Below are 11654 nucleotides of genomic sequence, written 5' to 3'. Positions count from 1 at the left end.
CCAAAAAAATATTTGTGAATGTAGGACATTATTCTTTGTTGGGTGTACTTTGCACGTAAAAGAATAGTAGAGATATCATTTCGAAGGCAATAAAATCACATAGCCATAGTTTTAGAGAGAAATGAGTATATTCGTTAAAAGGTCGGAGTAGCCATAACGACATATAAGATTAGAGAGTTGTCTTAGATGGTTTGGTCACATAAAACGTCAGCCTTCTTATGGCTTGGTAAGGAGAGTAGATATATTTGTTTTTCTTAGATTTTTTTTCTTGTTTTTGCTTGGGGATGTCTTGGACTTTTGATGATGTGGACTCTTAAGATAAAATAAGTTTTCTACCCATTAAAATGTAAACAATTTAAAAACTAATTTAGGCTTCACATTTTTCTAATAAAAGAAAATTTGTACGACTTACTTTTAAAAAATCAAGTTTTCCAAACATAAAATGATCATGCATAACCTAAATGTGTCACATGTAGAAAGCATTTACTTAAAGATTAGATAACAAAAATATACTTTCAGTCAGCATGTGCATACCCATCATAACTACGCATCTTGGCCTCAAAGCTAAATTATAAGTCATACTTCTTAAACAAAAACACTCTCCCTACTCTTTATGTGCATTGAGACTGAAAAACATGATTTTAAAATCGATTATGTGGGTTTAGCTGGTAACCATTTCCAGACAAGACAATAAATCCAGGGGTCAGACTGATTATGTCTTATATGATGTGCAGTTTGTAAGTCCATTTGCATTCCGTTAGACTTAGATTCGAGTAAATACTTTTCGGTAGTCTTTACCTTAGTTTTAGGATCCGAGATAATGGTTGATTCCGATTTTTAAAAAAATAAAAATAAAATAAAAAAATAGAACATACCTAAAAAGACTAGATTATAGAATATTATAAATTACTTTTTTTATTAGATTTAAATGAGAATTTGAGTCATAATATGGAACTTTTATTACGTCCTTTGACCGGACGTAGCTCTATGTTCAGTCAGATGATTGTTTCTCAATTTTTTCTCGGTATTTGGTCGGTATTGCTAGGTATTGTTTGATAATAACGAGGAATACCACTCTGTGAAAATCAATACCGAGTTATACCGAGCAATACCGAGTAATTCAAAAAAAAAACCGAGTTTTTTCTAGAAAAAACTCGGTTTTTTTGGAATTACTCGGTATAACTCGGTATTTTGTCTTGACATAATGTTATTTCTCGTTATTATTGGTATTGCTCGGTATTTCTCATTTTGTGCCTGCGATTTAGTGCTGGCCGAACGTAGCTCTACGTACGTTCACCGGACCAAATAAAAGTTCCATAATATGACACAATGGAGAAAAAAAAATCGTATTACTGACCCAATAAATATTTAATATTTTTGTTGATGTTGTTGTAGCAAGCAAAAATAAAAACTATCCAACACCAATTCGAACAATTTTATTTTTACCTTCGTCTGCTATATTTTATTTAGAGCTTTAAATTTCCTTTTCTATTTCGATTCGATCCTTAATAACATCATAAATTTGTAAGTAATTTTCTAGCAGAATTAATATAATTTAGAAAATTACTCATAAATTCAATTTATCTGTTAGAAAACTGTTAGGCCCGAAGTCCTAGCGCGCAGTTGCATAACAAACTGATGCTATTCGAATTTGATTTTACTTTGAATCCATAAATGTCTACATAGAACTGCATAAGCATACGAGTACTCACAAAGCCAAGAAAGCTTTTTTCTCATCCTCGTAGTCGCTGAAGTGAGCCTCTCCATGGCTGAAACTGTAGGCTATTTCTTTGTAGGGATATTAATATTCTTAGCTTTAGAGAGGATAGTTCATTTCTGCAAGTGGTTTCATGTGCAATGGGTGCTTAAGGGATTGCCGAAGATGCAGTATGAAGAAGAAGAAGGTGAAGGAGAAGAAGAAGAAGAGAAGCAATGGGGCGACGTTTCCAGTTGCGTTATCTGCTTGGAGAAGTTCAAGGATGGTGAACTGTGCAGGCTGTTGCCAGCATGCCGTCACTGTTTCCATATGCTTTGTATTGATGCGTGGCTTTTGAAGAATCTTACATGTCCTCTTTGCAGGACTAATGTAACTGAGAAATCCAAGTTCAGCGATGTTATTGTTTGAAATTGGTTTTTGGTTTTTAAGGGTATATATGATGCCAAGGATTTTGTCATCTTTTGCAACGTCACTGTTGCATTAGTCCTGCAAAATTTACTGTATATCTTATTTCTCCCTAGTTATATTGAGTTTTTAAAGTGTGAAAAATATTGTTTAAATATATTAGAGATTATCAGTATCATATTTTGATTTTTATGCTTTGTGTTTAGGGGTGAAACCAAGTCAAGCTGACTCACGAGCCGCTTGGATTTGACTCGCGGTATTAGGCTCGATGAGTCGAGCTTATTGAGCTCGCAAGCTGAGTTCGAACACAATTTTGAGCTTAAGAGCTTATCGAGTTCGAACAAACCTCTGCTTGACTCGTCGGCTCGACGAGCAGCTCGTGGAGGTGACCGAGCTGGAACATGGAACTTCGGTATGAGCAAGCGGGAGGATGAGTCGAAGACGGGCGGGAAAGAGTTTAGTCGACGGCGGAACTAGGGACGACGGAGTTCATGTGTTGCTCGATGGCAGAACTCGGGACAACCAAGTTCAACGATGTAGCTTGGGATGATCGGAGGCTCGTAGCTTGCGTGCTACTAGCGGGGCTAGCCTGGGCAAGACGACGTGCTCGTGCATGCCTTCGATGGAGCTCGACGGAGCTCGACAAGCTGCTCAACGTGAGACGAGTCGAGCTCAACCTCGTCTTTTGAGCTCAACTCGAGTTCGAGCTCCAACTCAAGCTCGATATTTGGCAGTCGAGCTCAACTTGAACAGCCCCTAGCTCGAGTTCGACTCGACTCGACTCATTTGCACCCCTATTTGTGTTGACGATTTAAGTTTCGTTTAGGATAATTTTTTCACTATTAGGCTTTGTAGATGATTATCACATTTATATTTGGCTTCTATTTCATATTGTTTTTTAGAAATAATTGTGATAAGAAATATTTTTTTCTTACAATTGGATCTGCTATACTATGGAAATATTAAGAAATTTGTTTCTAACTTTTTCAAAAAGATAAAAATTTTTCATTTTTAATCCGCTTTAAAATTTTGGTCGGGCTCGAGTTGACCCCAAAACCCGAAATGGATGGCCCACCTACACCTCCCACACGCGGCTGGCCTGCCCCTCTTGCTCAAACTGCATTTCGCCCGTATCACTTGCTTGTGCACCGTTAGTCTACACTGCATCCCAACTGTTCCCGCCAACATCGCAACATCACATCGCGTCTTGCCATATGGTTTTATTATGTGGAATCCAGTTGTGTCGATGAATCAAGTTGTACTATTGACTTAGACCTCAATTCTTTTGGTTATAGAGCCACAACGTGGTAGAAAGAAAAGTCTACACCGAGGTGTTACGGTTTAGTGCCACAGCATTGTGAGTCGACTCAATCAAATTTTCTTTCTTCTTCTTCTTATTTCACTTGAAGGATTGCATCCTTTAGTGTAATAGAAGTGCATCTATTTATTTATTTATGAGAGAAGAATAATATCAGAAGTGAAGAGAGGCATGGGTGAGTATGTGAAGAAAGATATGTACAATTTCTCCCATTTTCATAATAGATTTCTTAGTTGTATGGCTCTGTTGTTTTTTTTTTTTCCGATATTAAATTTTTCCACATTAAATCTATTGTCATTTCCCCTGTTTTTCTTTCTTTTATTTGTTTTTCATTGCGTGATTTTATTCCCACCATTTGCTTGCAATTAATCAATTTTATACATATTTGAATTTCTCATATGAAAGTCACAATATTTAATTTCAACTGATAGTTCTGTTGCTCCAACTTGTTTGAGAGGTAGTTATTCATTCCGCTCATTAGAGTATGAACAATTTCGTGAATGGGGACAAAATAATCTATAATTTTAGTAATTTTTTTTTTTTACGTTTGGGACAATTTTTTTATTATTTTTTAAAATAGCTTTTTAATATAAAATTTTTAGTTCAAAAATTTTTTGTACTAATTTTTTTTTTATAGACAAGGTAGATATTAGCTTTGTTAACTCCACCAAAAAATGTTTCAATAATTGCTGGCTAAACATGATTTATTTGTCACTATCATATATTTTTGACTTTCATATTAAAATAATTTAACTAATTACATCAGAGTTTAGATATTTCTTGTCGTGTGGGAAAAAGAAAACACATTGCCTCTCTTAAGTATCAATTAATTATAAATCTTATGATAATTATGTTAGATTTAGCATTTTTTTTGAACGGGGTATCTAACTGCTGTCACTCTCTTTTAGGAGACACTTGGCGGCATAACTAATCCCTCGGCGAGCCTCCCAGCAATCAGCCTCACATGTACAAGACTGTGGTTATTTTCTCCCCACTTAAGGGGTCGCGCCGCATGAGAGGGAATTCAAACATGGATTGGCGGGTCCCCAACCAAGCTGGCCCATAAACCCAACTTAACCCGATGGGATGATTTAGCAATTTAATCAAAGCATTTAAATTACAATCAATGATTAGTTTTGGACAAGATTCCTTTATGATTTTGAATTCTACGAGGAAAAATTTTACTTTAAATATTGAAATAATAAAGGGGGTCATAATATAATTATTTTTAAGACAATAATTTTTTATATTTGTCTTATATGTTTATGTGAAAAGAATAAGAGCTGGATGATTTTTTAGGTTGCATCCAATGTGCAACCAAACTCTTAAGATTCCATCAAATGGTAGTGACAGATTTTTTAGGTTGGTGGTGATAAGGATAGCTAGTTAGGGTGGTTCTTGTCGTTCTAAATTTGATAATTATGTATATTTTGATGATTGTACTTATAAAATATCTTATAATCATGTATATTATAGAAAATCTTCCTCACTTTATATGGATAAATATTTTTGTCCTATGCAATTTTATATTCTAATTTTGCTACGGAATAAGAATGATCGATCTTTATAGGCTAATTTTGCTATTAGTGATATTGGCATGATTATGATAGGGTCATCAGGGGAAGTACCATCAACCCAATATTGGAATCAGTACGGCCTGTAATGAGGCAGCAGTGCTTCTGCATACCGAGTAGATACTCAAGCATCACAAGAACCGCTGCTACACACGTAAAGTATGCATATTCCTTCACGGATGAATCCGTTCGGATTGCCACACTCTCCTGCACATTAGGATGAGCTACTCCAACAAACTCAAGCACCACAAAGTACCACAGACTTGAAGGGAGAAAGTTGAGATGCTGTTGAAACCCAGTTATCTCCAAGGACAAGCTAACCACTTGATAGATACACACTATGGAGTATGGAGTACTGCTATACTCAAATGTAAGAAGAAGTACAGGAGAAGGTTGATATTATATTTGTTGTGTTGATGTGCCATTATTTTTTATTTTTAATATCATGTTTATGTTAATGTATCAAGTACTTATGTTGCAGTTTAATTTGAAATTGGTATTGAAAATGCATAACTATTACTTCATTTTGCAAGTTTGAAAGTACATTCCATAGATAAAATGGAACTCCACTAAAATAAAAGCTTTACTAAGCTTTCAAAAGAAAATAAAATATATTTAATGTAAACTAACATTCATAATACTATATAGTTTTACTAAATATTCATAGGACTACATAATTTTACTATTTGCTAAGCAGTATATACAGACGTGCTTGGAGTTAAGTTTGAGTTGGGCAGCACTTGAGATGAAACTCAAACTCATACTAAAGGTCTCATCAATTTTTACCATTAAAAAACTATCTAGGCTTACCTTCAGATAACAAATCCTTCATCTGATCATTAGAGAAATCTAATATAAATTTGACATAACCAGAATGTTATTTATGGTATAAAATCACATGCTTGATGTCAAAGTTGCTGCAATCAACATCTGGCGAATGACCACCCTCTCTCTCATGTCTCATCTCATAATATCACACCTGCAAGAAATGAGAACTTGCGAGATAGTTAATTTCTTCCAAAAATCTCATCTGAACATATTTCCAACTTGTGTCATTTAAAAAATTTCTCCTCCTATAAAGTTTTATCTTCATTATCTCAGCATGCACACTCCAGAGGGCACTGTCCTCATCTTAAGATTTTTTCGAGCTTTGATCTTAGCATAAAGGAAGCCAATATTAGCTTCCTGTCATAATGTTAAGAACTTGATCTTTTCCATCTATCTAGATAGGAATTTCATCAGATAGAGGAGAAGATTAGATATTTGGACACAAATCCTGGCAAAGTTTAAACGAGAGCATTTGGCCATGAGAGAATCCATCGAAAGAGGGGTGCCAATGAAACTGACAAGTTTGGAAATACCAGAAGGAGTCCATAGAACCAGAGGAACATCCAAAATTTTTATCCAGATGGGGATGGAGGCGAGTTCCTCACGTTTTGGCTTGAATTTGGGAGATCATACCATATTATAATATTCTATATTATTAAATTTCAAAAGAAAGAAGCCATCCGAGAGAGAACCTTTGAGCGTTCATAGTTTCTTCATCGAAGCTAGAAGCCTTTCATAGTATGGCTTTTGTCTGATCGAGTAACCAACTAAGGAGAGGTTCTAGAAAGAAATACCTTCCGAGAGGTCGTCCCTCTTGAAAGAGAGCTTTTGGTGGGGGGGGGGTGTAAAAAGAGATAGGAACTTTTTTGAGGGTGGCGCAGAATATGAGATATGATTTGCAGCAACATCAAATTTTGTCCAATCTGAGTTCAAATAGGTCCAAATCAAATGGCCAAAGCCTATTTAAAAACTTCATAACATTAATTGGATAATAAAATGATATCCAAATATGACATGCTTATATTGGAATCGAGCGACTCGACGAGACGAATCCAACAACCTAAAATCGCTCTATTCTGACATCTCTAAGACATTTAATTGCTTGATAAACACTCAATGATCAAGAAGATCACTATGAGCCATCCGGTGGACTGGAATACTCCCTAGATGCCCTTGAATTTTTCTATATTTATAGAGCATGCCACTATAGAAAATTATAAATAGACCCCTCATGCTTCACAAAAAATGAGTAGTAGAAGATGAGAAAAACTAAAGAACTCTCTTACATTTTTCAGCCATAGTCACTGCCGACGACCACTAGTTATTACCACCAGCAGCCAAGTTTGTACTATCCCATTCTTTAATAGTGAAGAAATGATGTTTTTTATATCACTTGCTACATAGTGAATTCTACAGCTAAGCTATGCCCCGTGGTTTTTCCCTTTTCGAGTTTTTCACGTAAAAAATTCTTTTGCCCTATCATTTTTATCTATTCATGCTAAAATTTTGTGCAATGCTAAGACGTGAAATATAATCTCTACGGACTCAAATTTTCTAGCACACAACAATAATAAATGAGCCAACTCATGAGATGGCTCGAAATCGTATAATAAAGCTCAAATACGAACTCGAACTCAATTAATTAATCAAGCTCAAACTCATGACAATGATGAATCATGCTCGGCCCAACTTATTTACACCCTTAAGCATGTGCTAATGACGCTATCCTTTTCAGAACCTCTATAATTCCATACCTCTTTCCAGCACGCAACACCTTAAGCTAAATCTATTTTATTGCATAAATAGAAACTTTGTTCCGTAAGAAGCTTTCATGAAATTAAATCTAACCAAATATGAAAGATACGAATCAAAATAAGCCAAATTAAACAAAAAAATCGCATTAAATAAACAAGCTCTACATGTTAATAGTCAACCAAAGCCAAATCAATCGGTTAGAATTCTGTCTTATGGAAAGTCATATTTTATTTAGCCTCGAATCCATCATTATCGATGCCTTCGATATTGCGATGATTTAAAGATTCGATTTTTCCTAATACTCGAGCGGCTTTTTTATCTCTGTATCTATTCGCCGCCGATTGGAAGCTCATAAAAAAGCTAGCTTTGTCTTTTTTTCTTCCTTCTTTCTCGGAAACCGATTCCAAAGGGTAAGCTTAATCCCCTCCCTTGCAGGCATGAATTCCGTCTTGGTTGGAGCTACATATGCTTTCCTCGGACTCCTTTTGTTACTGCTAACTATTGCGTGCTTCGCTGGATTTGCATACGCGTTTTGGCTCCTCTATGATATTATAGCTTATTTGGGCAGAAAAATATATGCGAGATGTGTTTACAACTTCGTAGTTAAGAGATGGCCGAGCATCCGCTACGACGAAGAAGAATCAGGGAAGCAATGCGGCAAAGCTTCCTCATGCGCTATCTGTTTGGAGAAATTCAATGATGGAGAACTGTGTAGACAATTGCCTGCCTGCAGCCACTTGTTTCATATCCACTGTGTTGATCTGTGGCTGAAGGAGAAGCTTACATGTCCGATTTGTAGGACTGCTATCACTAATAAGGCCCAGGTGAATGATGAGATTGTCTGACTTTGGTTTTTTTATTTTTTCAATCTTTCGATTGATTGATAGGGTATTTTGAATTTTGTTGTCGTATATTGATTGAGTGGAGAAGAAGATTGATTGGTGTTTTATACTGGTTTTTGTGAGGTCTTTCAGGCCTTCTAATTTCATTACCAAGTATTATTAGGTATTTTAGTGATGTATAGGATATTCCAATTTTGTTGGGATTTATAAAGTGAAGAAGATGGATCATTTTTTCTCATGGAGGTTATGTTGTGATGTGCTTGATCTTCAGGCCACTCAACACCATCCTGTAGAAGTTTTTTTCATGACAGATTCATGTTTTTTTTTTTATATTGTTTCTTGCAGATTGATCTTTGATATGTTTCCTGAGAGGGAGATCGAAAATTCCTTTTAAAATGCAATATTTAGAAGTATTCAGATCTTCTTTAAATGTAGTTTTACTTTTTATTAGCTGTAATTTTGGAGAGATTATTACGTGTGGAGACCGGATACAAAGAACCATCTGATTTGTCTCTGTGAATGCATTGATGAATAGTAAACGCACAGCTTACTTCATTTTTACTGTTCACATAGATAAAATCGAACGATACTCTGTCTCGGATCTCCCCAAATAATAATCTCTCATAATTTTAAGGACCTGGAGACAATAGAGAAACGTGAGAACTTACCTTGAATGTTCTCTGGCTATGGTTGGAACATGTTTATCCTCAAGCACAGAGCTTCAGTAGAGAAATAAGAATTATCTGATCAAAAGCAGCCCTCAGGCATATTAAACAAAAATATAATATACACTTTGGGAAAGCATTTAACTACTGCAAAAGCAGCAGTCAAACGCTTCAGTGGTGGAAAAAGAGAAAAGAGAAAGTTGGGAGTACAATTTTTCCCCCACCAAAAAACAAAGTTTGGAGTTGGCAAATGGCACAAGGGACATCTCCACCTACTTCAACCCACTCAGTAAACTTTGAAAGAAGTTATTTGGTAGGATGTGCGATACTTAGGAGAAATTAGTGGCTGAGTTAGCTCATGATTTTTTTAGTAAACTAATCCATATTTTTGTTTGTATTACTCAATATTTTTATATGCTAAATCTATACTGCAATATCTTGGACTAATAAAGAATAATACAGACTAAAATATAAATTTTAGCTAATAGAGTGAGCTAAAGTCACCAAATTATCTCAATAGTTGGCAGATTGTGCCTTGCTAACTTCTACAAGAATAGATTTAGCAGGTGAACACTACAGCATATTAGTTGAGCTGAAACTTACTAAAAGGAAGACTGCCCCATTCTAAAACTTCTAAATGAATTGCTTAGCAGGTGAACACTAGAGTACATTGGTTGAGCTAAACTGCTTGTTTCTCTTTTTTTTTTTTTGGAATAATTAGGCCAATTAAGATAAAGTCACACATATCACATATGAGAGATTTGAACTCAAAACCTCTTAGTTGGTAACTAAAGCTCTCAATCAGTAGACCAAGATGAGTTGTGTTAATGGCTGTCGTCGTTCCTGTGAATAGCATGAATACTGAAAGGCCTGCAAGGAGACTCCATTATGCCGGAGCTCCTACCTGCCATGCGCATATGCCGGCGCAACGACCCACCATCAAAACCGCTACACGCCAGACGCATCTACCAGCGTCGCGGGCTATGGATGTTCGAACGACTTTCACAGTCGGAGGCCCCAGCCACCAAAAGAATTGTGACTGGTGGAAGGATTTATGTGGTGACTACAAACACCACCACTCTGTCAACTAGGTAATATACATTCGAGAAAACATTGTTGAAGCTTTCTCATCTAAAAGAAAGCTGACAAGAAGACAAAGGAGGAAGATTCGTACAAATGGTTTAAGTAAGGTTACAACCTTACTTAAACTGATTGTTCCAACCTTCCTAAGCTTTAGCTTAATAGAGTGAAAAGCTTTTTAAGGAGATTTTTTACTTGATCCAATAATCATCCTTGGCAATTGGTGAGGATTTGTTTTTCAGTTAAAGATCTGGTAAGGACTTCAAGGCTAGAGATCAGCTGGCTAGTGAGAACGAGGAACCCAATCCAGTTCTTTTTTGCTCTTTTTATCTAGAAATATTTAACAAGAAAACAGAGGCATCAATATTATTAAAATTGCAATTCTGCAGGTTAAAATTAACATAGAACCCCAAGGGAACTTATTGGCTATACAAATGTATATAACTGGAGAAGGTTACTTTGTGTGCAAAGAAACTAATTCTCAATTAAAAAGTCATGCATTACGATAATCTGCTAACAAGCTATTAAAATAAGATGTGTCTTTATATAGATATAAAAAAAAAGTTATGTTAGAGTTTTTTGTGATTCAATTTAACTCTAATTTTTTGTATTTTCTGTTAGTTTTATATAGATGTGCTTTCTTTAGATTCTTTTGTAGCTTTGATGTTGCCATTTGTGTCTTTATATAGATATAAAATCTGTAATATCATATCATCCTCTCTCAAAGCCAAGCCAATAAAGTTTTTCTAGTTATGTGTTTTGCTCTCTCACATTCTCCCCTCCCTCCCTCCCTCCCTCTCATCCAAGAAGCTCAAGAAAGCTTCCTTCCTCAAGAAATCCTAACAAATTGGTATCAGAGATAGGTGGAGATGGAGAAAGATTATTGTCCAAAGAAAAAAGGAGTGGCAGCGGGCTAGAGGCTGAAGGCGGCAAAACGAGTCACAAGAGAGTGCAACAGAATTCACGTCAGTGATCACTTAAGAATTTGCACGGGCGAGCCGGATCATGACTGTAGCGCACGAAGATGGACGTTGGACGCCGTAGGTGGAGTCGGGTCAAGCGTGCAGAAGCAGCAGCTCGTTAATCTAAGCTAGGACCCCAAATGGGAGCTGTAGTCACGGTTTGATTCCACGATCGGGAGATTATAATAAATCACAAAACAAGAGAAGGACGCAGTGCTCAGGTTGCTCGGATCAGACATAAGCAGTAAGGGAATTTCTTGATTCTTTTCTGTGAAATCTTGTAAACATGAGCTAACTGGTGATGTTGGGGCACATATCAAGTTTTGGTCTCTTGATCATGTTGAAGCAAAGGTTCGAAATTGATAGATTTACTAGAGAGAATGACTTCAGCATGTTGTGGATCAAGATAAAGGCATTGTTGGTCCGTCAGGGGCTAATGGAGGCGATATCCAAAGATGGATTTGGGGCATTGACCAATTGGGTGAAGGAAAGGGAAATGCAATTGAAG

At 36.1% G+C, this 11654-nt stretch overlaps 2 protein-coding genes across 2 annotated transcripts; both read left to right on the top strand.

Annotated features, from left to right (window-relative positions):
• The first annotated feature begins 1765 nt into the window (after nucleotides 1–1765).
• Nucleotides 1766–2125, top strand: LOC110091783 (RING-H2 finger protein ATL16-like). The gene has a single exon (XM_020816029.1). It carries the CDS (start codon nucleotides 1766–1768, stop codon nucleotides 2123–2125), a length of 360 nt encoding a protein of 119 aa, XP_020671688.1.
• Nucleotides 2126–7864: 5739 nt separating this feature from the next.
• Nucleotides 7865–8732, top strand: LOC110091786 (RING-H2 finger protein ATL32). Its single transcript, XM_020816033.2, has one exon. The coding sequence runs from the start codon at nucleotides 8035–8037 to the stop codon at nucleotides 8440–8442; it is 408 nt and encodes a 135-aa protein (XP_020671692.1). The 5' UTR covers nucleotides 7865–8034; the 3' UTR covers nucleotides 8443–8732.
• The last annotated feature ends 2922 nt before the right edge of the window (nucleotides 8733–11654 follow it).

This window comes from Dendrobium catenatum, unplaced genomic scaffold (genome assembly GCF_001605985.2).
Source record: "Dendrobium catenatum unplaced genomic scaffold, ASM160598v2 original_scaffold_112318, whole genome shotgun sequence".
Taxonomy (NCBI): Eukaryota; Viridiplantae; Streptophyta; class Magnoliopsida; order Asparagales; family Orchidaceae; genus Dendrobium; species Dendrobium catenatum.
This window is presented reverse-complemented; position numbering and strand designations above follow the sequence as displayed.